General features: G+C 44.1%; 1 protein-coding gene across 1 annotated transcript in view; it reads left to right on the top strand.

Moving 5' to 3' along the window:
* The window catches only part of optc (opticin), a 36,885-nt gene extending 17,365 nt beyond the window's left edge, over positions 1–19,520 (top strand). The window contains exons 6-8 of the mRNA XM_046312488.1: positions 13,414–13,616; positions 13,875–13,970; positions 18,796–19,520. Coding sequence (XP_046168444.1) covers positions 13,414–13,616; positions 13,875–13,970; positions 18,796–18,963 — 467 coding nt within the window. The 3' untranslated portion in view covers positions 18,964–19,520. The remainder of the gene's footprint in view (positions 1–13,413; positions 13,617–13,874; positions 13,971–18,795) is intronic.
* Positions 19,521–26,995: the final 7,475 nt, after the last annotated feature.

Below are 26,995 nucleotides of genomic sequence, written 5' to 3'. Positions count from 1 at the left end.
ATCAGGCTTTTATGGTAGTGGCCAGATGGAAGCCACTCCTCAGTAAAAGGTACATGACAGCCCCCTTGGAGTTTGCCAAAGGGAATCTTAAGGACTCTCAGACGATGAGAAACAAGATTCTCTGGTCTGATGAAACCAAGATTGAACTCCTTGGCCTGTATGCCAAGCGTCACGTGTGGAGGAAAACTGGCACCAACATGGCACCTCCCCATCCAACCTGACAGAGCTTGAGAGGATCTGCAGAGAAGAATGGGAGAAACTCCCCAAATACAGGTGTGCCAAGCTTGTAGCTTCATACCCAAGAAGACTGGCTGTAATCACTATCAAAGGTGCTTCCGAAAAGTACTGAGTAAATGGTCTGAATACTTATGTAAATGTGATTTTTTCGGGGGGGTTTGTTATAAATTTTCTAACATTAATAACATAAAATACCTATTCTTTTCTTTGTCATTATGGGGTGTTGTGTGTAGATTGATGACGGGAAAAAACTGTTGAATATATTTTAAAATAAGGCAGTAACGTAACAAAATGTGGAAAAAGTCAAGGGGTCTAAATACTTTCCAAATGCACTGTATAGAAAATATTTGATGAACATTTTTATTGGCCTTACTGCTATTAGTCCTTACAAACATAGCACAACAGATAGTCCCAAAGAAAATCAAAAGGAAGTTTGCCCTGAAGTGTTTGTCCTATATCTGAGTGATACCATGAATGGGATCATTTACAAAGTGTGAGATATATCACTATGAACGTTTGTTTGAGCGTGTGCATAAATTACTCACAGCCATGACCGTGACGCACAGTGCCAAGCATAGCCTAGTGAATGGGGAAAATGTATGTTGAACATGTGTGAAACTGTGAGAGTAAATCATTTTATATTTTTAAATAATAATCCATGTAAAGTACAGCAACCAGAGGCACGTGTGAAAGTACATTTATTGTTGAAATATTATAAAAGACTGAGATAATGGGGCATTGAATGAGAGATGGCTGATCTTTCTCTGTTGGAAGATTTTGCACATATTGCATTTCGCAGAGAGCCCGTTTTTAGAGAAAGGTGGGATTGGCTCATCAGATATCGTTTCCCAAAACCAATATTTTTGCGAGGATTTAAAACCTACTTTAGAAAGACAAACATGCATGCTATTCCGGTGCACATCCAAGTGCTTATATCCACCCTCAGGTTTTTGTCAATGGGCACTTTTCTGCTGGAACTTGACGATGGGTATTTCACAGCCCTCCACGAGCCGATGTTTTGGATGCAATCATCAGAAAAATGAACAGTTACATAAAATTTCCATAGACCATCGCAAAACAGGTTGAATTGAAGAGAGGTTTCCTGGCCATCAATCAGCCTGGTCTCATAGAGAGACCAGGCCATCAATCAGCCTGGTCTAATAAGAGAGACCAGGCCATCAATCAGCCTGGTCTCATAGACTAGACATGACATAATAAATGTACATTTATGACACTCAAGTTAGTATGATGTTACCTTTGGTTTAGTTACATAAGACAGAAGGTTACTTAAAGCGCAAACTAAAGTAGGGTGGTTAGTCAGGGTGGCTGGTTAGGTGTACAGTCGTGGTCAAAAGTTTTGAGAATGACACAAATATTAATTTCCACAAAGTTTGCTGCCTATTTCTTTAGATATTTTTACTATGGAATACTGAAGTATAATTACCAGCATTTCATAAGTTTCAAAGTCTTTTATTGACAATTACATTAAGTTGATGCAAAGAGTCAATATTTGCAGTGTTGACCCTTCTTTTTTAAGACCTCTGCAATCCGCCCTGGCATGCTGTCAATTAACTTATGGGCCACATCCTGATTGATGGCAGCCCATTCTTGCATAATCAATGCTTGGAGTTTGTCAGAATTTGTGTGGTTTTGTTTGTCCAGCCGCCTCTTGGGGATTGACCACAAGTTCTCAATGGGATTAAGGTCTGGGGAGTTTCCTGGCCATGGACCCAAAATATCAATGTTTTGTTTCCCGAGCCACTTAGTTATCACTTTTTCCTTATGGCAAGGTGCTCCATCATGCTAGAAAAGGCATTGTTCATCACCAAACTGTTACTGGAGAAGTTGCTCTCGGGAAGATGTGTTGGTACCATTCTTTATTCATGGCTGTGTTCTTCGGCAAAATTGTGAGTGAGCCCACTCCATTGGCTGAGACGCAACCCCACACATGAAAGGTCTCAGGATGCTTTACTGTTGGCATGACACAGGACTGAACCGTTGGCCACGACTGTATAACGCAAACGTCTAGCAACTCAAAGGTTGCCTGTTTGAATCTAATCATGGACCATTTTAGCTAATTAACAACTTGCAACGATTTACTACTTTTTAGCTACTTTTCAACAACTTAGCATGTTAGCTAACCCTTCCCCAACCCTTAACCATTTAACCTAACTCCTGACCCAAATCTTAACCTTAACCCCTAATGCTAACCCCTAGCTTAGCTAACATTAGAACCTAGCTAACGTTAGCATTAGCCACCTAGCTAACGTTAGCCACAACAAATGGGAATTCATTACATATCATATGTTTTGCTAATTCGAAACATATTGTACAAATTTGTAACATCCACGAATTAATACTTCCCAATACGAAACATAACTTCTAATTGGTGTGTCTTGGATTTATATTTACTATGGTAGGTCTACACCTGAGTCCAGGTGCGTCAATCAATTCCCATATATAAATGGATCAATAGATGGGACCCACATCTCCATAAAAGCAGCATCCCAAAACAAGTTAAAATATGTGAACAGAAAACACTTCCCCTCACTTAATATGCAGGTGATAGGTTATGTGATGTGCAAAATACACTGCTGAATGTGGTGGCCAGGTGGAACGCATGACTCGTTCATTCTGCAGAACAGCAATTTGGCCTAAGAACGGAAATGTTTGCCTATACGACTACAGGAGGGAGCTGTTTACAATGGATGTCTTAGTTGCCTACTCATTTGCCTACTAGTTTGAAGTATAAATGGCAAATGTAAAGCAACTTGTCTTAATGGTCCTCTTTTTATAGCTATGTTTTATATTTTTACTTGTCAAGTCATAACTGAGCGTGCCAAATAAAATACTATATTTTGGTTGTTCTCGACCTCTGACCATGGCACCTATATTTCAGTCTAGAAAAAGCTTTCTTTGGTTGTGCCATTGCATTTCATGGTGCGGCGTTTTAGATTCCCCACAGGCTTTAAAAGGGATGACTTGATGACGTCATGTTCATTTGGCCCATGTTGACTCCAATACTTCCCACAGTTCAGTCAAGTCGGCTGGATGTCCTTTGGGTGGTAGACAATTACTTGATACACACGGGAAACAGTTGAGTGTAAAAAAAACAGCAGCGTTGAAGTTCTTGACACAAACCGGTGCACCTGGCACCTACTACCATACCCTGTTCAAAGGCACTTAAATATTGTATCTTGCCCATTCACCCTCCATTAGCACACATACATACACAACCCATGTCTCAAGGCTTAAAACTCTTTCTTTAACCTGTCTCCTCTACTTCATATATACTGATCTAAGTGGATTTAACAAGTGACATCAATATGGGATCATAGCCTTCACCTGCAATCCCCTAGTCAGTCTGTGTCATCGAAAGCAGGTTTTCTTACTGTTTTGTACAATCAGTGTAGGTTCACACTTATGTGGAGAATATTGGGCTGTAGAGAGAGAAATGTTCTGCCTGTCTCAGCTAAAGTGGGGTGGAAAATACTCAGTAGGGTCTCTACTGACCAAATATGTGTTGTTTTGGAGAGGGACTGTGTCGTATATATCCAGTGTTATGCAGGTGAATGAGGACCCAAAAGCGATTTAGCGAAAACAGAGTCTTTATTCCAGTAAAACTCAAGACGAAAACAAAACATGAAAAAACTTAAATCCACTCGTAGTGACGAGGACAGACTGGAGACTCGACCATTGACTGCAGGTTGCCTCGGGAAGGCACCGACCGTAGCAGACCAAGACACCTGCTACACGCAGCATCTGAAGGAGACAAGACACGACAGGGCGAGACAACGACACAGCACAGCGAACATCATACAAGGATCCGACAGGACAGAAACGGAAAACAAGGGGAGAAATAGGGACTCTAATCAGAGGACAAGATAGGGGACAGGTGTGAAAAGACTAAATGAGTGAGTATGAGAATGAGGAACAGCTGGGAGCAGGAACAGAACGATAGAGAGAGGAGAGAGAGGGAGGGGGAGAGAGAGGGATAGAAAAAGGGAACGAACCTAATAAGACCAGCAGGGGGAAACGAACAGAAGGGAAAGCATAATGACAAGACAATATAAGACAAAACATGACAGTACCCCCCCACTCACCGAGCGCCTCCTGGCGCACTCGAGGAGGAATCCTGGCGGCAACGGAGGAAATCATCAATCAGCGAACGGTCCAGCACGTCCCGAGATGGAACCCAACTCCTCTCCTCAGGACCGTAACCCTCCCAATCCACTAAGTATTGGTGACCACGTCCCCGAGAAAGCATGTCCATGATCCTACGTACCGTGTAAATAGGTGCGCCCTCGACAAGGACGGGGGGGAGACGAACGGGGGTGCGAAGAAAGGGCTTGACACAGGAGACATGGAAGACAGGATGGACGCGACGAAGATGTCGCGGAAGAAGCAGTCGCACAGCGACAGGATTGACGACCTGGGAGACACGGAACGGACCAATGAACCGCGGAGTCAACTTACGAGAAGCTGTCGTAAGGGGAAGGTTACGAGTGGAAAGCCACACTCTCTGGCCGCAACAATACCTAGGACTCTTAACTCTCCTCTGCTCTCATCCTTCTAGATCTATCGGCTGCCTTCGATACTGTGAACCATCAGATCCTCCTCTCCACCCTCTCCGAGTTGGGCATCTCCGGCGCGGCCCACGCTTGGATTGCGTCCTACCTGACAGGTCGCTCCTACCAGGTGGCGTGGCGAGAATCTGTCTCCTCACCACGTGCTCTCACCACTGGTGTCCCCCAGGGCTCTGTTCTTGGCCCTCTCCTATTCTCGCTATACACCAAGTCACTTGGCTCTGTCATAACCTCACATGGTCTCTCTTATCATTGCTATGCAGACGACACACAATTAATCTTCTCCTTTCCCCCTTCTGATGACCAGGTGGCGAATCGCATCTCTGCATGTCTGGCAGACATATCAGTGTGGATGACGGATCACCACCTCAAGCTGAACCTCGGCAAGACGGAGCTGCTCTTCCTCCCGGGGAAGGACTGCCCGTTCCATGATCTCGCCATCACGGTTGACAACTCCATTGTGTCCTCCTCCCAGAGCGCCAAGAACCTTGGCGTGATCCTGGACAACACCCTGTCGTTCTCAACTAACATCAAGGCGGTGGCCCGTTCCTGTAGGTTCATGCTCTACAACATCCGCAGAGTACGACCCTGCCTCACACAGGAGGCGGCGCAGGTCCTAATCCAGGCACTTGTCATCTCCCGTCTGGATTACTGCAACTCGCTGTTGGCTGGGCTCCCTGCCTGTGCCATTAAACCCCTTCAACTCATCCAGAACGCCGCAGCCCGTCTGGTGTTCAACCTTCCCAAGTTCTCTCACGTCACCCCGCTCCTCCGTTCTCTCCACTGGCTTCCAGTTGAAGCTCGCATCCGCTACAAGACCATGGTGCTTGCCTACGGAGCTGTGAGGGGAACGGCACCTCAGTACCTCCAGGCTCTGATCAGGCCCTACACCCAAACAAGGGCACTGCGTTCATCCACCTCTGGCCTGCTCGCCTCCCTACCACTGAGGAAGTACAGCTCCCGCTCAGCCCAGTCAAAACTGTTCGCTGCCCTGGCCCCCCCAATGGTGGAACAAACTCCCTCACGACGCCAGGACAGCGGAGTCAATCACCACCTTCCGGAGACACCTGAAACCCCACCTCTTTAAGGAATACCTAGGATAGGTTAAGTAATCCCTCTCACCCCACCCCCCCCCTAAGTTTTAGATGCACTATTGTTAAGTGACTGTCCCACTGGATGTCATAAGGTGAATGCACCAATTTGTAAGTCGCTCTGGATAAGAGCGTCTGCTAAATGACTTAAATGTAATGTAAATGTTAATCCTACATTTATTGGCGGCTCTCACAGTCTGCGCCCTGTAACGGCAAAGTGCAGACCTCACCCTCCTCCAGGTGCGCTCACAACGTTGGACAAACGCCTGAGCGGAGGGAATGCTGGACTCGGCGAGCTGGGACGAGAACAGAGGAGGCTGGTAACCCAGACTACTCTGAAACGGAGATAGCCCGGTAGCAGACGAAGGAAGCGAGTTGTGAGCGTATTCTGCCCAGGGGAGCTGTTCTGCCCAAGACGCAGGGTTTCTAAAAGAAAGGCTGCGTAGTATGCGACCAATCGTCTGATTGGTCCTTTCTGCTTGACCGTTAGACTGGGGATGAAAACCGGAAGAGAGACTGACGGAAGCACCAATCAAACGACAGAACTCCCTCCAAAACTGTGACGTGAATTGCGGACCTCTGTCTGAAACGGCGTCTAACGGGAGGCCATGAATTCTGAACACATTCTCGATGATGATTTGTGCCGTCTCCTTAGCGGAAGGAAGCTTAGCGAGGGGAATGAAATGTGCCGCCTTAGAGAACCTATCGACAACCGTAAGAATCACAGTCTTCCCCGCAGACGAAGGCAGACCGGTAATGAAGTCTAAGGCGTTGTGAGACCATGGTCGAGAAGGAATGGGAAGCGGTCTGAGACGACCGGCAGGAGGAGAGTTACCTGACTTAGTCTGCGCGCAGTCCGAACAAGCAGCCACGAAACGGCGCGTGTCACGCTCCTGAGTAGGCCACCAAAAGCGCTGGCGAATAGAAGCAAGAGTACCTCGAACGCCGGGATGGCCAGCTAACTTGGCAGAGTGAGCCCACTGAAGAACAGCCAGACGAGTAGAAACAGGAACGAAAAGAAAGTTACTAGGACAAGCGCGCGGCGACGCAGTGTGAGTGAGTGCTTGCTTAACCTGTCTCTCAATTCCCCAGACTGTCAACCCGACAACACGCCCATAAGGAAGAATCCGCTCGGGATCAGTAGAAGCCACAGAAGAACTAAAGAGACGGGATAAGGCATCAGGCTTGGTGTTCTTATTACCCGGGCGATAAGAAATCACAAACTCGAAACGAGCGAAAAACAACGCCCAACGAGCTTGACGTGCATTAAGTCGTTTGGCAGAACGGATGTACTCAAGGTTCTTATGGTCAGTCCAAACGACAAAAGGAACGGTCGCCCCCTCCAACCACTGTCGCCATTCGCCTAGGGCTAAGCGGATGGCGAGCAGTTCGCGGTTACCCACATCATAGTTGCGATCCGATGGCGACAGGCGATGAGAAAAATAAGCGCAAGGATGAACCTTATCGTCAGACTGGAAGCGCTGGGATAGAATGGCTCCCACGCCCACCTCTGAAGCGTCAACCTCGACAATTAATTGTTTAGTGACGTCAGGAGTAACGAGGATAGGAGCGGACGTAAAACGCTTCTTGAGGAGATCAAAAGCTCCCTGGGCGGAACCGGACCACTTAAAGCACGTCTTGACAGAAGTAAGAGCTGTGAGAGGGGCAGCAACTTGACCGAAATTACGAATGAAACGCCGATAGAAATTAGCGAAACCTAGAAAGCGCTGCAACTCGACACGTGACCTTGGAACGGGCCAATCACTGACAGCCTGGACCTTAGCGGGATCCATCTGAATGCCTTCAGCGGAAATAACAGAACCGAGAAAAGTGACGGAGGAGACATGAAAGGCGCACTTCTCAGCCTTCACGTAGAGACAATTCTCTAAAAGGCGCTGGAGTACACGTCGAACGTGCTGAACATGAATCTCGAGTGACGGTGAAAAAATCAGGATATCCTCAAGGTAGACAAAAACAAAGATGTTCAGCATGTCTCTCAGTACATCATTAACTAATGCCTGAAAAACAGCTGGAGCATTAGCGAGACCAAACGGCAGAACCCGGTACTCAAAATGCCCTAACGGAGTGTTAAACGCCGTTTTCCACTCGTCCCCCTCTCTGATGCGCACGAGATGGTAAGCATTACGAAGGTCCAACTTAGTAAAGAACCTGGCTCCCTGCAGGATCTCGAAGGCTGATGACATAAGGGGAAGCGGATAACGATTCTTAACCGTTATGTCATTCAGCCCTCGATAATCCACGCAGGGGCGCAGAGTACCGTCTTTCTTCTTAACAAAAAAAACCCCCGCCCCGGCAGGAGAGGAAGAAGGCACTACGGTGCCGGCGTCAAGAGAAACAGACAAATAATCCTCGAGAGCCTTACGTTCGGGAGCCGACAGAGAGTAAAGTCTACCCCGAGGGGGAGTGGTCCCCGGAAGGAGATCAATACTACAATCATACGACCGGTGAGGAGGAAGGGAGTTGGCTCTGGACTGACTGAAGACCGTGCGCAGATCATGATATTCCTCCGGCACTCCTGTCAAATCACCAGGTTCCTCCTGAGAAGAGGGGACAGAAGAAACAGGAGGGATAGCAGACATTAAACACTTCACATGACAAGAAACGTTCCAGGATAGGATAGTATTACTAGACCAATTAATAGAAGGATTATGACATACTAGCCAGGGATGACCCAAAACAACAGGTGTAAAAGGTGAACGAAAAATCAAAAAGGAAATAGTCTCACTGTGGTTACCAGATACTGTGAGGGTTAAAGGTAGTGTCTCATATCTGATACTGGGGAGATGACTACCATCTAAGGCGAACATGGGCGTGGGCTTCCCTAACTCTCTGAGAGGAATGTCATGTTTCCGAGCCCATGCTTCGTCCATAAAACAACCCTCAGCCCCAGAGTCTATCAAGGCACTGCATGAAGCAGCCGAACCGGTCCAGCGTAGATGGACCGACATAGTAGTACAGGATCTTGATGGAGAGACCTGAGTAGTAGCGCTCACCAGTAGCCCTCCGCTTACTGATGAGCTCTGGCCTTTTACTGGACATGAATTGACAAAATGTCCAGAAAAACCGCAATAGAGGCACAGGCGGTTGGTGATCCTCCGTTCCCTCTCCTTAGTCGAGATGCGAATACCTCCCAGCTGCATGGGCTCAGTCTCTGAGCCGGAGGGAGGAGATGGTTGTGATGCGGAGAGGGGGAACACCGTTAACGCGAGCTCTCCTCCACGAGCTCGGTGACGAAGATCTACCCGTCGTTCTATGCGGATGGCGAGTGCAATCAAAGAGTCCACACTGGAAGGAACCTCCCGGGAGAGAATCTCATCCTTAACCTCTGTGTGGAGTCCCTCCAGAAAACGAGCGAGCTGCGCCGGCTCGTTCCAGTCACTAGAGGCAGCAAGAGTGCGAAACTCTTTAGAGTAATCCGTTATGGATCGATCACCTTGACATAGGGAAGCCAGGGCCCTAGAAGCCTCCCTACCAAAAACTGAACGATCAAAAACCATCATCTCCTCTTTAAAGTTCAGGTAATTGTTAGAACAATCAGCCCTTGCCTCCCAGATAGCTGTGCCCCACTCTCGAGCCCGGCCAGTAAGGAGTGATATGACGTAAGCAACCCGAGCTCTCTCTCTTGAGTATGTGTTGGGTTGGAGAGAGAACACAATATCACACTGGGTGAGAAAGGAGCGGCACTCAGTGGGCTGCCCGGAGTAACAAGGTGGGTTATTAACCCTAGGTTCCGGAGACTCGGCAGACCAGGAAGTAGCTGGTGGCACGAGACGGTGACTCTGGAACTGTCCAGAGAGGTCGGAAACCTGAGCGGCCAGGGTCTCAACGGCATGACGAGCAGCAGACAATTCCTGCTCGTGTCTGCCGAGCATAGCTCCCTGGATCTCGACGGCAGTGTTACGAGAATCCGTAGTCGCTGGGTCCATTCTTGGTCGGATCCTTCTGTTATGCTGGTGAATGAGGACCCAAAAGCGACTTAACGAAAACAGAGTCTTTATTCCAGTATATGACAAAGGTAATAATCCTGGAAAAATCAAGAAGAAAACAAAACAGGAAAAAACTTAAATCCACTCGTAGTAACGAGGACAGACTGGAGACTCGACCATTGACTGCAGGTTGCTTCGGGAAGGCACCGACCGTAGCAGACTAAGACACCTGCTCACACGCAGCATCTGAAGGAGACAAAACACGACAGGGCGAGACAAGGACACAGCACAGCGAACATCATACAAGGATCCGACAAGGACAGAAGCGGAAAACAAGGGAAGAAATAGGGCTCTAATCAGAGGGCAAAATAGGGGACAGGTGTGAAAAGAGTAAATGAGTGAGTTAGGAGAATGAGGAACAGCTGGGAGCAGGAACGGAACGATAGAGAGAGGAGAGAGAGGGAGGGGGAGAGAGAGGGATAGAAAAGGGGAACGAACCTAATAAGACCAGCAGGGGGAAACGAACAGAAGGGAAAGCATAATGACAAGACAATATAAGACAAAACATGACATCCAGTAGCACTTAATTCTCCACCCTCTCCATAGCCACCAATGGACTGTACATGGGATACAAATAGGCTTGTAGTGTTAATAATTCTATTTTCCAATATTGGAATTCCTATTGGAATTTGGCCTCTAGGTACCCTCTCTCAGGCCAGAGGTCACCGTAAAGCAGGCCTCAGTAACTGGTATATGGGCCCCTGAGCCATAAAATCAGCCATAGGTGTCCTTAAGCAATTATGTTTCAAATGTATAGTCTATTCAACCCCAAGATCTCAGCCTTTATTTAATGCTTTGGCACCAGGCACAAAAGGGTGAAACAGCAAACAGCGAAGGCAAGAGTGTATTTAGGTCAGCCCTGCCAGCTGGAGGGGGAGAGATTTGCTGTGAACAAATCTCTTCGAGGAATGTGTCTGTCTTCCAATACATCTGTCTATGTCTGTATTTGTCTTTCTACGTCTGTCCAAATTGTTGTGGTAAACCGTGGGGGTTGGGTTGTGCGCGCAGAGATTAACACAGAGAAAGGGAGGATCTAGGCAGAAAACACGACTTTACAACAAAATAAACATCACAAAATAACGTGGGTTTGGCTCAGTCCTTCTTCTCAGGTGCTGCTCTGTCTGTCTCTCTGTCCCTCCTGCGGTGTGCCACGGTGCTCCCTTTATGTGGCCTGCACGGCTGGTTGGCACTCTCCCCTAATTACCTCTACATGGAGCCATCCGTGTTGGGGTGCCCAGCCCGTGTACTCCCAACAGAAGGAGCCATTGTCGTGGCATGTACCTTCCCTCTATCACCAAACCCCAGGGTAGACTTCTCAGGATACTATACTGTCTATGTCTGTCTGTATTTGTCTGTCTCTGTCTGTATTTGTCTATTAAATATTTAAATATAGAAGTTGTTTGCCTTATATTTCGCATTTCTCCACACCTAGACCAGGTTTTCAATTCCAAACAGTAGAGTGTAAACTTTTCTACCTGTCTGAGCTAAAGTGGGGTGGAAAATACTCAGTAGGGTCTCTAACTAACCAAATATGTGTTGTTTTGGAGAGGGACTGTGTCGCATATATCCAGCAGATATGAACGATACACATATCCCCATGTGCAGTTGCAAAAAAGGCTTTTTTTATGGCAGTTTTGGAGCAGTGACTTCTTCCTTGCTGAGCGGCCTTTCAGGATATGTCGATGTAGGACTCGTTTTACTGTGGATATAGATACTTTTGTACTTCCTTCAGCATCTTCACAAGGTCCTTTGCTGTTGTTCTGGGATTGATTTGCACTTTTCGCACCAAAGTACATTCATCTCTAGGAGACAGAACGCATCTCCTTCGTGAGCGGTATGACGGCTGCGCGGTCCCATGGTGTTTATACTTGCGTACTCTTGTTTGTACAGATGAACGTGGTACCTTCAGTCATTTGGAAATTGCACCCAAAGATGAACCAGATTTGTGGATGTCTACAATTTGTTTTCTGAGGTCTTGGCTGATTTCTTTAGATTTGTCCAATGATGTCAAGCAAAGAGGCACTGAGTTTGAAGGTAGGCCTTGAAATACATCCACAGGTAAACCTCCAATTGACTCAAATTATGTCAATTTGCCTATCAGAAGCTTCTAAAGCCATGACATAATTTTCTGGAATTTTCCAAGCTGTTTAAAGGCACAGTCAACTTACTGTATGTAAACCTCTGACCCACTGGAATTGTGATATAGTGAATTATAAGTGAAATAATCTGTCTGTAAACAATTGTTGGAAAAATTACTTGTGTCATGCACAAAGTAGATGTCCTAATCGACTTGCCAAAACTGTAGTTTGTTTGTGGAGTGGTTGAAAAACGAGTATTAATTGCTCCAACAAAAGTGGATTTAAACTTCTGACTTCAACTGTACATACATACGGTATGCGCTTACAGTAGAAACGAGAACACGATATACAGAAAATAAGGACAACAACATGGAACATTTTCAAATTCTTGCAAAACTGCGCTATTATTTGCATACTTGATCTCTGCAAACGTGTGAAGTTTGGTGTGTTCTCCTGGAAGAGAGAATTGTATCTGGCTCAGTAAAGCCTCAAACATAAATTACCCGCGACGCTGAAATGGGCTACTTCTATGTGAATTAATGAGACGGCGGAACACACCTCAATTCAAACTGTTGTTAGAAAATAATTAGAAATTGACAAGTTGAAACATAGCCTATAGATAATTAGCAGGCAGCGCATGTTAACTGTCCTGTTGCGAAATAATCATATTTTGGAACAGTGAGAGCATTCTGTCATGTGAATAAAACAACTCAAGCTGGGGGAGACCGTTAGAGATATTTGAAACTCACACGTGAAAAGGTCAATTTGACAGATTCTTTTGGAGATTTTTGTATTATGCTAATTAGGCTCCGGACCTCGTCGGGTAAGAGCTGAGTACCCCTGCTGTAGCCTGTCTTTTGACATGTGTGGAGTGGGAACAGTAGTTATTCTTGGAAGCAGTGATATTTTGAAATAGAGCTCATCTCTTCACTTTTGAGAGTTATTTGACAATGGCAAGTCTTTTGGAAACCTTATCCTCTGATCTTTCAGATACTATATGTACAAATCAAATATACAGAAATCAAAACTTCTTACCTGCATGTAGAAAGATTTTAAAAATATTTTTTTTGGCACTCAGGGAAAATAATGTCCACTTAAGACTGTTTTACCACAGATTCTGTGTGATGTCAAAATTCTAAAATGCATTTGTTAAACAGACTTAGGAAAAGTCAAGAAGGAAGTGAGCATGTGTGTGGGGGGCATAATACAAGTAATCCAAAAGTAACTGAAAGTAATCTGATTATGTTACCGAGTATGGGTAATCCAAAAATGACAGTACTGATTACAATTTTGAACAGGTAACTAGTAACTGTATACTAGTAACTGTATCGGATTACATTCAGAACGTAACCTACCCAACACTGTGTGTGATATAGTATATGTTCACCTCAACCCCCTGGTCTGTGCGTTCCAGACAAGCTGAAGAGCATCGACTTAACAGGGAACCAGATCTCTGGTGTGGATGAAGATGCGTTCCGCCCCCTATCACAGCTCCAGGACATCCTATTGGCTGATAACAACCTGCAGGCGTTGCCAGAACTCCCACCCACCCTCAGATACATTGATGTGCGCAACAACAGACTGATCAGCAATGGACTACATACAGATGGGTTTAAGGTGCACACACACACATTTGCACACACACACATAAATACATTCACATGTGCACACACACTCTAGCTATAATTGTATTTAATTCTTTGATGTAAATGCCAGAAGGAATTCCTTTTGACAACATCATCAAACAGTAAATACCAAAGTAGCTGAATCAGTATTGTAGGATACAGTTCCTCTTGACTGAATAGAGATGGAGCTCCCTCTGGTGGCTTTTATTGATGTTTTACATTGTTGTTTTACTCCATCTGGCCTAAACAGGAGATGAGCCTGCTCGAGTTCCTGTATCTGTCTGATAACAAGCTGGACTACATCCCTGTCCCACTACCTGAGAGCCTCCGAGTACTACACCTGCAGGTATCAACATGCATGTACACACACCCCTGATACACCTCACATACCGCACACACCTCTCATACACTCCTCATGCATCCCACACACCCCGCTCATACACCTCACACGCCCCACATAAAAATACTACAGGTTACTAAAGAATATTATTGTACTTACTATATCATTCTATTGCATTTTGTAGTAAACTCTAGTATACTTTAAAATCCTCAACAACAAAAAAAGACCCCTCGATCACATGTAGTACTTGCTGTAGCATTTTGAAGAATACTGTAGAATACTCCACACTGTCTTATACTGTAGTATCCCTCGATTGTGTAGTGCTTACTATAGAAAGTTGTAGTATATTGTAGAATACTATATGTGACTAATACAATCAAATTGTATTAGTCACATGCACCGAATACAACAGGTTTAGACCTTACAGTAAAATAATTACTTACAAGCCACCAACCAGCAATGTAGTTTCCAAACAATATGGACAAGAATAAGAGATAAAAGTAACAAGTCATTAAAGAGCAGCAGTAAAACAACAATAGGGAGACTATATACAGGGGGGGGTACCGGTACAGAGTCAATTTGTGGCGGCACAAATTTGAGGTAGTATGTACATGTAGATAGAGTTATTGAAGTGACTATGCATAGATGACAGCGGTGTAAAGCGGGGTGGGGGGAGAAATGCAAATAATCTGGGTAACTATTTGATTAGATGTTCAGGAGTCTTATGGCTTGGGGATAGAAACTGTTTAGAAGCCTCCTGGACCTAGACTTGGCGTTCCAAAACCTCTTGCTGTGCGGTAGCAGAGAGAATAGTCTATGACTAGGGTGGCTGGAGTCTTTGACAGTTTTTATAGGGCCTCCCTTTGACACTGCCTGATATAGAGGTCATAGATGGCAGGAAGCTTTGCTCAAGTGATGTACTGGGCCATTCACACTCCCCTCTGTAGTGCCTTGCGGTCGGAAGCCGAGCAGTTCACATTCCAGGCAGTGATGCAACCTGTCAGGATGCTCTCAATGGTGCAGCTGTCGAACCTTTTGAGGATCTGAGGACCCATGCCAAATCTTCTCAGTTTCCTGGGGGGAATAGGCTTTGTTGTGCCCTCTTCACGACTGTCTTGGTGTATTTGGACCATTACTTTGTTGGTGACATAGCCACCAAGGAATTTGGAGCTCTCAACCTGCTCCACTACATCCCCGTCAATGAGAATGGGGGCGTGCTTGGTCCTCTTTTTCCTCTAGTCCACAATCATCTCCTTTGTCTTGATCATGTTAAGGGAGAGGTTGTTGTGCTGGCACCACGTGGCCAGGTCTCTGACCTCCTCCCTATAGGCTGTCTCATCGTTGTTGTGATCAGGCCTACCACTGTTGAGTCATCGGCAAATGTAATGATGGTGTTGGAGTCGTGCCTGGCCGTGCAGTCATGAGTAAACAGGAATTAAAGGAGGGGACTGAACACGCACCCCTGACTGAACACGCACCCCTGAGGTTCACCTGTTTTGAGTGCAAATTAGATTCCATCATCTGTGGATCTGTTGGGGAGGTATGCACATTTTTGTGGGTCTAGGGTTTCTGTGATAATAGTGTTGATGTGAGCCATGACCAGCCGTTCAAAGCACTTCATGGCTACAGATATGCTAATATTTCATTAGCATATACCCTGCCCATTCCCCTGCCCATATCCCAATTTTTGCTGTATCAGCTGGTGGAGAGGCTGGAGAATGTCCTTATCCAGGTATGGGAGGCTACGATCTCTCTAACTACCATCAGGCTACCAAAACAACAAATCCCACCTTACCTTGTCCAAATATAATTAAGGAGAAAATACATCAAGACCAGACCCCCCCCCACACCAAATCATAAATAAACCAGCTTCAGAAAAATATCAAATAAAAATTTACCCTGCAGAGCCAGAATACCTGCACCTCATTCTAGAAACAGTTTGGCAAAGACTCCAACCCATGCATCTCTGACAGACAATAAAGAATCTTAATGGAAATACAAAGGACAACACAATCCCGACACTGAGGTCACAGGGTCAACGCATAGAGAATTACGAAGAAAAGGCCGTACTGTTAAAAAAAGAATCTGCAAACTCCTGCGACCCCCGCACCTCAATGCACACTTAATACCAAACCTTGAGTCAACCACGCCTACCTTGCCCCTGCCTGCCTTGCCTCCTCCTCTCATCCCATGAGATGAAATGGATAGAAAAGAGCAGAAGCTTTGAACTATCCAATCAGGCTCTAGTCCTACCTACCTACAGATTACTGAAAGGAGCAGCCGTTCAGTTCCCAATTCTAACTCCTTACGGGTTATGGACAATTTTCTATTTTTGTATTCGTTCAGTAGGTTTCACTCAAGGACAAATCCCTCAAAAGATAGCAAAAAAATAGTACTGTCCTACAGTATTCTGCAATAATGTCTGCAAAAATACTACTGTAAATACTACAGCAATGTCTGCAAAAAAACACAGTAAACACTACAATATACTAGTCATTTACATTTACATTTAAGTCATTTAGCAGACGCTCTTATCCAGAGCGACTTACAAATTGGTGCATTCACCTTATGACATTCAGTGGAACAACCACTTTACAATAGTGCATCTAAATATTTTAAGGGGGGGGTGAGAAGGATTACTTTATCCTATCCTAGGTATTCCTTAAAGAGGTGGGGTTTCAGGTGTCTCCGGAAGGTGGTGATTGACTCCGCTGTCCTGGCGTCGTGAGGGAGTTTGTTCCACCATTGGGGAGCCAGAGCAGCGAACAGTTTTGACTGGGCTGAGCGGGAACTGTACTTCCTCAGTGGTAGGGAGGCGAGCAGGCCAGAGGTGGATGAACGCAGTGCCCTTATTTGGGTGTAGGGCCTGATCAGAGCCTGGAGGTACTGAGGTGCCGTTCCCCTCACAGCTCCGTAGGCAAGCACCATGGTCTTGTAGTGGATGCGAGCTTCAACTGGAAGCCAGTGGAGAGAGCGGAGGAGCGGGGTGACGTGAGAGAACTTGGGAAAGTTGAACACTAGACGGGCTGCGGCGTTCTGGATGAGTTGTAGGGGTTTAATGGCACAGGCAGGGAGCCCAGCCAACAGCGAGTTGCAGTAATCCAGACGGGAGATGACACGTGCCTGGATTAGGACCTGCGCCGCTTCCTGTGTGAGGCAGGGTCGTACTCTGCGGATGTTGTAGAGCATGAACCTACAGGAACGGGCCAACGCCTTGATGTTAGTTGAGAACGACAGGGTGTTGTCCAGGATCATGCCAAGGTTCTTAGCGCTCTGGGAGGAGGACACAATGGAGTTGTCAACCGTGATGGCGAGATCATGGAACGGGCAGTCCTTCCCCGGGAGGAAGAGCAGCTCCGTCTTGCCGAAGTTCAGCTTGAGGTGGTGATCCGTCATCCACACTGATATGTCTGCCAGACATGCAGAGATGCGATTCGCCACCTGGTCATCAGAAGGGGGAAAGGAGAAGATTAATTGTGTGTCGTCTGCATAGCAATGATAGGAGAGACCATGTGAACTTATGACAGAGCCAAGTGACTTGGTGTATAGCGAGAATAGGAGAGGGCCTAGAACAGAGCCCTGGGGGACACCAGTGGTGAGAGCGCGTGGTGAGGAGACAGATTCTCGCCACGCCACCTGGTAGGAGCGACCTGTCAGGTAGGACGCAATCCAAGCATGGGCCGCGCCGGAGATGCCCAACTCGGAGAGGGTGGAGAGGAGGATCTGATGGTTCACAGTATCGAAGGCAGCCGATAGGTCTAGAAGGATGAGAGCAGAGGAGAGAGAGTTAGCTTTAGCGGTGCGGAGCGCCTCCGTGATACAGAGAAGAGCAGTCTCAGTTGAATGACTAGTCTTGAAACCTGACTGATTTGGATCAAGAAGGTCATTCTGAGAGAGATTAGCGGGAGAGCTGACCAAGGACGGCACGTTCAAGAGTTTTGGAGAGAAAAGAAAGAAGGGATACTGGTCTGTAGTTGTTGACATCGGAGGGATCGAGTGTAGGTTTTTTCAGAAGGGGTGCAACTCTCGCTCTCTTGAAGACGGAAGGGACGTAGCCAGCGGTCAGGGATAAGTTGATGAGCGAGGTGAGGTAAGGGAGAAGGTCTCCGGAAATGGTCTGGAGAAGAGAGGAGGGGATAGGGTCGAGCGGGCAGGTTGTTGGGCGGCCGGCCGTCACAAGACGCGAGATTTCATCTGGAGAGAGAGGGGAGAAAGAGGTCAGAGCACAGGGTAGGGCAGTGTCAGCAGAACCAGCGGTGTCGTTTGACTTAGCAAACGAGTATCGGATGTCGTCGACCTTCTTTTCAAAATAGTCATATCTGTAAAAACACTAAATTAAATATTACAGTATTCACTTTAATGTTTTTGTACAAAAACACTGCGCAAAAACACTAGAGTGAATAGTATAATATATAAATATAGTAATTCCAGTACTGTATACTTAAAAAAATCCTGTGGTACTCCCCACACCCAGCACAACCAGACTAGAGTACACATTTCCGCAGACTCTGTCTCAAACCTAGTATTCTCTGAGGGCTGAAAATAGAGGAGACATTGCAACTTGGTCAGATAGTGACGACCTGGTTTCTCTCTCCTCTCCTCTGTAGTCATGGATTCTCAACGGGCACAGAGTCAAATTGGAGTCGCTCTCCAGATTAAATTAATTACTCTAATGACGTCTGCCATCATGTCTCTGCTTCTTCCAGTTTAATTTCCTCCTCAAAGTAACACATAACCCCCCCCCCCCACACCCCCGTCTCTCTGTTTGTCCGTCTGTCTGTCTCTCTCTGTCTCTCTGTCTCACTCTCTCCTCCTCTCCTCTCCCCGCCAGAACAACAACATCCAGAATCTTCATGTGGACACATTCTGTAACAGCCACGACCGTAACTACATACGACGCTCCCTGGAGGACATCAGGCTGGATGGAAACCCTGTCAACATCAACCTGTTTGCCTCGTCCTACATCTGCCTGCCTCGCCTGCCTATCGGGAGTCACTGAGGGGAGCATTGAGGGGGCCAGGGAGGGGCTCTGCAGAGAGGGAGGCAGGGATGGGTCTACAAAGGCGGTGGTAGGGAGGGTGAGGGAGGAAAAGGAAAGAGAAAATATTCATTTTAAAAAAGCAAATCAAAGACAGAGATGAGTGTGAGGGGTGGGGAAAGGAAGGATGGAAAGGGGGAGTTGTTAATTCTATTCTGGTTCGCTATCTCTTTAATATTAGCTGCTAACTCAATCCTGAGACACCTGTGATGTCACGCCAGTAAGAGGCTGAATGATTTATTGGCAGATGGCCAGATAAATGAGGGGCCGTTTGCTTGCACCTGACAGATATCAATCACGCTGAAATCCAACCTGGGCAGAGGAAAACAGCTGCCACTGCATCGACTGTCTGTATGTCTGACTGCTACTTTAGACCAACTGAAACATGTGTGTCGCCTCACAATGAGATCGTCATTCTTTATTATAGGTTGACCATCATAAAAACAACTGTGATTCACTTAGTTTGGCTGTTAATCGACAATGTAAATGAATCAATTAAAGTATAAACACTGCTCCATTATTGTCATTTCCCGTGTATTAATATCATTTAAAGGTAGAGTAGCCAGATCAACATGATATTGTATTTGGTTTATTTTCAATTCCATTTATTATCTCATCACTGGGTTGTGTTCAGTAAAACAGCAGTGAAGTCATAGAGAAACATCTACCAATCGCAAATTGAACCCTATAGCCCCTGTCCCTTATGGATTTGTGTAGATCTGTGGGGAGCGATTACAATTTAGTGTTGGTCCACTTTCCCTACTGATTGGCTAGGTGTAATTTCCGCCAAAGTGCTTTTACCTCCCCAATGTTCTCAGAAGTGCATAGTGTGTAGAGGGCTAGCTATGCAAAGAGACTGATGACATAGATATGAATTGAATGCAAACTATGTGGTGATCAAGATCTTTACAGCGGTGGATCTCTATGGATTTCCGTATTAACTATCTGTGGTGAAAAGGCCTCGATTAACATTTGATAGTGCGGTGCCAAGCCTTGTATAAGGTGCATTATGCCCACAGAAGCCTTCTCCTACTAATTTTTTCCGTGTAGTCAACAAAATAATAATTCTCAGTCAGTTTACGTACTTCCATTTTCTTTTCCTCACAGTCTTTCAATACAGTGCCTTCAGAAAGTATTCACACCCCTTGACTTATTCCACGTTTTATTGTGTTAGAGCCTCAATTCAAAATTGATTAAATATATGTTTTCTCACCCATCTACACACAATACGCCATAATGACAAAATTAAAACATGTTTTATGAAATGTTGTCAAATGTATTGAAAATTAAATACATAAATATAAGTATTTGCACACCCCTTGGACAATACATGTTACAATCACCTTTGGCAGCGATTACAATATCAAGTCCTTTTGGGAAAGTCTATTTTTAAAACTCTTCAAGTATTGTCAAGTTGGTTGTTGATCATTGCTGGAAAGCCATTTTCAAGTCTTGCCATAGATTGTCAAGCCAATTTAAGTCACAATTGTTAATAGGCCACTGAGGAACATTCAACGTTGTCTTGATAAGCAACTCCAGTGTATATTTGGCCCGGTGTTGTACGTTTTTTTCCTGCTGAAAGCTGAATGTGTCTGTTGGAAAGCAGACTGAACTAGGTCTTCCTCTAGGATTTTGCCTGTGCTTAGCTCTATTCCATTTATTTTTATCCTAAAAGCCTCCCTAGGCCTTGCCAATGACAAGCATACCCATAACATGATGAAGCCATAGCACCATGCTTGAAAATATGAAGAGTTGTACTCAGTGACGTGTTGTGTTGGATTTGCTCCAAACATAATGCTTTGCATTCAGGCTATAACGTTAATTTCTTTGCCACATGTTTTGTATTATTACTTTAGTGCCTTATTGCAAACAGAACACAAGTTTTGGAATATTTTTATTCTGTACAGACTTCCTTCTTTTCACTCACTGTCATTTAGGTTAGTATTGTGGAGCATCTACAATGTTGTTGATCCATCCTCAGTTTTCTCCTATCACAGCCATTCAACTTTGTAACTGTTTTAAAGTCACCATTGGCGTCATGGTGAAATCCCTGAGCAGTTTCCTTCCTCTCCAGAAACTGAGTTAGGAAGGACACCTGTAAACATATCTAAAAAATATAATTCCACGTTGACATGATGGGGTATTGTGTAGGCTATTGACGCAAAATCTCAATGTATTTTATATTTAATCTGTAGCGCAACAAAATGTGGAAAAACAAAGGGGTGTGAATACTTTCTGAATGCACTGTACATTTGCAGCTTCACTCAAAATGCATGCATCTAGTGTACAGCGTTACTGAAGTGGCTTCTTAAATTACTCTTTACATATTGATCAACGGAGATAATTTGTTGTGCCACCAAGTTAAAACTTTGGCAGCGATATAATTAAAATTGTGATGGTGAGACAAAAACTCACATTTTAACATTCCATCATAAAGAGAAAATGTTAAACTAAATTTCATTTTTTTATATGTTTTCCCATCTCAAGAGGTAAAAAAAAGTTTATAGTAAGTGCCTTTCTTCAGCTTAGTTAAATAAGGAGAGATCGGGCACTAGGATGTTCTTCTTATTATTCATTTTTTAAATACATTTAAACAAAAACTATACATTCTACAATGCTCCACAATATGTCAAAGTGAAGCTCTATGTCTTATGCTTCCAATGAGTTGTATTATAAGGCTCTACAGTGGATGGTTAGCGGTGTTCTGGTGCGTTCGTAACAAAGATTTAAATATTTTGCATGTATCCTAAAAAAATGTATTGAAAAATATATTGTGAATGTTGTTTTCTTTTCAAATGAGTAAGTGCAAACAAAAGATATCAAGGATCTGGAAGGTTTCTGTATGGAGGAATGGTCTAAGATCCCTCCAACTCATGCAACATTTAAAAGAAAGGCTCAGTGCTGTTATCCTCGCAAGGTGAGGTATTGAAAGGTACTGAAAAAAAGAGTGTCAATGATTTTGACTCCTACCGTTTTTAGAATAAACAAATATTGTTAAACAAAATCTCTTTCTGGGCAATAGTCTACACAGTGGACATTTCATAATACCCATAATACCTAGTGACAAAACCCGATAATGATTCCAATCGTTTTTTCAAGGATGAGCATAAGAGCATTAAAAGGGGAGCAGACCAATATAAGTCTGGCCATGTGGAGCAGTGCAGCTATAGTGAGGGGCAACTTGCCGGTTTGGTCAGGGCCAGCATGAGGAATAAAGTTTATCCTGTGTCTGTAGTTATTAAGTTAAGTTTGAGCATCATAGCAATACATATACAATACATGTTCTATACAGCTATCAACTTTCTACAAAGAAAGAGCCACTTAATAATTTACATAATAATTCAACAGATTTCCCCGTATACCAGAGGTGGATGAGAGATAAACTCAGTTCTAGAATGTTGTCAATGAGGAGAATGAATTTTTTAAAATCCATTGGCATTCATAATTGACTTTGACGAGACATCCATCCTGTATTGTAGGTTCATGACCAGAGACAAATCTTCAAAGGCAGTATTGTTTATTCGTGGTGGTACATGCATTCACACAGCCTTGATTTATATGATCCTTCTCACTATGTCAAGTGATAAAATCCCAAATGATCAATTAAAAGTTAATCGAAAAACTGCACTTGTCCTCATATGAAAATTACAGTTGATTACATATTCTACAGCTGTAATGTCATCAATTAACTCAAACTTTATTCATGTAGCACATTTCTTACAACAAATGCATTTCAAGGTGTTCAAAGTCATGCATTGAAAGGAATGTATCTATAGGTGACCAGGGGATTCTCTCTACCACATGTGAATGCCTCTGTGGAGTTCATAAGTGTAGCCATGCAACTGCATTGGCTATTTTTTTGCAGTTCACAATATCGACTGTACTTAAGTGGAATGCTAGTGGAGGAAGCCAGCCGTGCCAAACCAGGTGCAGTCAGTGGAGGACCTGTACCCGGCCAAAGACTACAACCATCTGTCCACAGAAGAGGATCTTCAGTGGCTAAGGAACCATCTCTGGGGCAGGTTCAGTGGAATGGCGTGGCTCCTGGAACCTGAGCCAGAACAACGCTGCCCTCTCTGTCATCCCTGTCTGTACTGGACATTGTTGAAAAACAAGCGTACAATGAATTAAGATCATAGACAATCAATAGATACCTAGAATAGGTTATATTACATTAAACGTTTGGTCAAAGCAGCCAACTAAAGTAATGTAGTTAGCATAAGTTCAATCACAAAGGCTGGTCTGAGAGCATCTCCTCACAGTTTTATTCAGGACCATATAACAATTCACATAACATTTTATCATGGTCACCGTGGGAATGTATATCTGTGATGTTTGAATTATGTTTTACCCCAGAGTGAGAGAGAGAGTTCATCACTTCCAGCAGATCTGGATCCAGCATGGGCTGGCATTGATCATGCACTGCTTTTCATGGGGTGAGCCTGATGACCGCATGTCACGCCTCATGTTTAAAACACGGGGGAAAAGGAAACAAAGTCAAATTCTACAAATGCAATTTTTTACACAATATTGTATCATATTTAATGAGTTTGTGTTTTGCATGTGTGAAAAAAAGTATCCCAAATCAAATCAAATTGTATTTGCCATATACACATGTTTATCAGATGTTATTTTGTGGGTGTAGCAAAATGCTTGTGTTTCTAGCTCCAACAGTGCAGTAATATCTAACAATTCACTACAATACACACAACCTAAAAGTAAAATAATGGAATTAAGGAATATATAAATATAAGGATGAGAAAATGTCGGAGTGGCATAGACTAAATACAGTAGAATAGAATACAGTATATACATACGAGATGAGTAAATCAAAAATATGTAAACATTATTAAAGTGAATAATGATCTATTATTAAAGTGGCCAGTGATTACAAGTCTATGAATATGGGGGCAGCAGCCTCGAAGGTGATGGTTATTTAACAGTCTGATTGCATTGAGATAGAAGCTGTTTTTCAGTCTCTCAGTCTCAGCTTTGATGCACTTGTACTGACCTCGCCTTCTGGATGATAGCTGGGTGAACAGGCAGTGACTCGGTGGTTGTTGTTCAAATTCAAATTTCAAATTGAAGTGGGTCCACTTCAAATTGAAGTGGGTCTAGGGTGTCAGGTAAGGTAGAGGTGATATGGTCCTTAACTAGCCTTTCAAAGCACTTCATGATGGCGGAAGTGGGTGCTACGGGTGCTGTGTTTAGCTTGTCTGGAAGCAAGAAGTTCATTTTGTAGTCCGTGATTGTCAGTAGGCCCTGCCACATAGTGGTTCCTCCTTTAAAAATTGTGATCTTTCACCGCGGGACTTAGAGGTACCCAGCATCACGGCAGCGCCATTGCTCCAGACCACCCCAAGGGAGAGTTAGAGCACTCATTATGCATTTGGGTCCAAAGGCTTTTCTATGACCAATCATATTGAGTGGTTCCATTAACAAATTTAACACAAGCCACCCGTCTCTGGTGACATTCTTCAGCAAAGATGACTGACAAAACATTACGGTGGAAGCAAATATAAGTGTACTATTCAGAGGAATATGTTAGTTAACTTCTTCGATATAGGGGGCGCTCTTTTAATTTTTGGATAAAAAAACGTTCCCGTTTTAAACAAGATATTTTGTCACGAAAAGATGCTCGACTATGCATATAATTGACAGCTTTGGAAAGAAAACTGACTTTTCCAAAACTGCAAAGATATTATCTGTGAGTGCCACAGAACTGATGTTACAGGCGAAACCAAGATGAAATTTCAAACAGGAAATGGCCCAGATTTTGAAGGCGCTGTGTTCCAATGTCTCCTTATATGGCTGTGAATGCGCCAGGAATGAGCCTACCCTTTCTGTCGTTTCCCCAAGGTGTCTGCAGCATTGTGACGTATTTGTAGGCATATCATTGGAAGATTGACCATAAGAGACTACATTTACCAGGTGCCCGCTTGGTGTCCTCCGTCGAAATTATTGCGTAATCTCCAGCTGCGTGCATTTTTCCATTTGCTTCAGAGGAGAAACCCAACTGCCACGAATGATTTATCATCGAATAGATATGTGAAAAACACCTTGAGGATTGATTCTAAACAACGTTTGCCATGTTTCTGTCGATATTATGGAGTTAATTTGGAAAAAAGTTTGGCGTTGTAATGACTGAATTTTCTGTTTTTTTTCTTAGCCAAACGTGATGAACAAAACGGAGCGATTTCTCCTACACAAATAATATTTTGGGAAAAACTGAACATTTGCTATCTAACTGAGAGTCTCCTCATTGGAAACATCCGAAGTTCTTCAAAGGTAAATGATTTTATTTGAATGCTTTTCTTGTTTTTGTGAAAATGTTGCCTGCTGAATGATAGGCTTAATGCTATGGTAGCTATCAATACTCTTCACAAATGCTTGTGTATCTATGGTTGAAAAGCATATTTTGAAAATCTGAGATGACAGTGTTGAACCTCTTAAGCCTACCCCTTACTTTTTTTGAACATTCTGTTAAAAATCGCGCAACATTTCAGCGTCCTGCTACTCATGCCAGGAATATAGTATATGCATATGATTAGTATGTGTGGGTAGAAAACACTCTGACGTTTCTAAAACTGGTTAAATCACGGCTGTGACTATAACAGAACGTGTGTTTCGTCGAAATGCGCAAGGAAAACTGACCACCAAAAACTGGAAAAAATATAAATGCGCCACTTGCATGTGGGACAGCAAATTAGATGGGGCCGAGATTGCAAGTCCTACAGCTTCCACACGATGTTGCCAGTCTTGTCAATTGCCAGGGGGTTGTTTCTTGGTCAAACGAGTAAGAGAGACCCCATTCCTTCCGGTCTCAGACAGGATGTTTTGGAAGAGAGATTTCCGACCATGATTTGAAGACGTGGAGCTATTGAATACACATCGCCACGTGATCAATTTGATAGATTATTAACGTTTACTAATACCTAAAGTTGGATTACAAAAGTATTTCGAAGTGTTTTGTGAAAGTTTATCGTCAACTTTTTTAACTTAAAAAAATGAGGTAATGAATGTTTTATATTTTATTTCTGCGTTTTGTGTAGCGCCGGCTATGCTAATTATTTTGTTTACGTCCCCTTCAGGTATTTCGGGGTGTTGCATGCTATCAGATAATAGCTTCTCATGATTTCGCCGAAAAGCATTTTAATGAACGTTTGAGTTTAGCATTTTGCGGAGCGCATTTGCATTTCCAGATGGCTAGATGGGACGCCTGGGCTTAAGAGGTTAACAAAAGGCTAAGCTTGTGAGCCAATATATTCATTTCATGTCATTTGCGATTTTCATAAATATTTAACGTTGCGTTATGGTAATGAGCTTGAGGCTATGATTACGCTCCCGGATACGGGATTGCTCGACACTAGAGGTTAATGTGGAGACAAACGATTGTGCATATTTTTTGGTCATAAAGTTCATTTACGAAAATCGCTTTTTAGCAAGTTAGCTGACTAGCTAACATTAGCCAGCTGGTGTTATGACGCGAGTATGAATTTGTAATTCGTGTTGTTTTATGTTTAACCTGTTCAGGATACCACAGTTTACTGCCCCTTCTGGAGGATTTGGGTACCCATATAAAACAGGATACATTTTTTTCAAAAGTTGCTAATATATGCATATAAAAAAATATTATCGAATAGAAAACACTCTAACGCTTCTAAAATCATTAAAATTTTGTCTCTATGTAAAGCAGAAGTGTCAGGGCATGCATTCTCCCAAAGTCTCTCTTGTAATGGAAAAAGTTGGCACCACTTTGACGTCATCGTATACGCACTTACCAAGCAGTTACAAGCCTGGGAAGAGTCTGTATGTGTTCAGCGCGAAGCCTGCTTCCAATGAGGCATGTAACTGTGAGAATCGCGCGCTCACGAGACTTTGAGCGTGCCGAAAGGTCTCGGTCACGCCAAAAAACAGTGCACCTATTTGCGCGCTCTGCACATTTTCTCTTTCCCTCAGGATCGATTAAAAGACGTGTGTGTTTCGCTTCGTC

The sequence above is a fragment of the Oncorhynchus gorbuscha genome, linkage group LG18, assembly GCF_021184085.1.
Source record: "Oncorhynchus gorbuscha isolate QuinsamMale2020 ecotype Even-year linkage group LG18, OgorEven_v1.0, whole genome shotgun sequence".
In the NCBI taxonomy this organism is placed as follows: Eukaryota; Metazoa; Chordata; class Actinopteri; order Salmoniformes; family Salmonidae; genus Oncorhynchus; species Oncorhynchus gorbuscha.
This window is presented reverse-complemented; position numbering and strand designations above follow the sequence as displayed.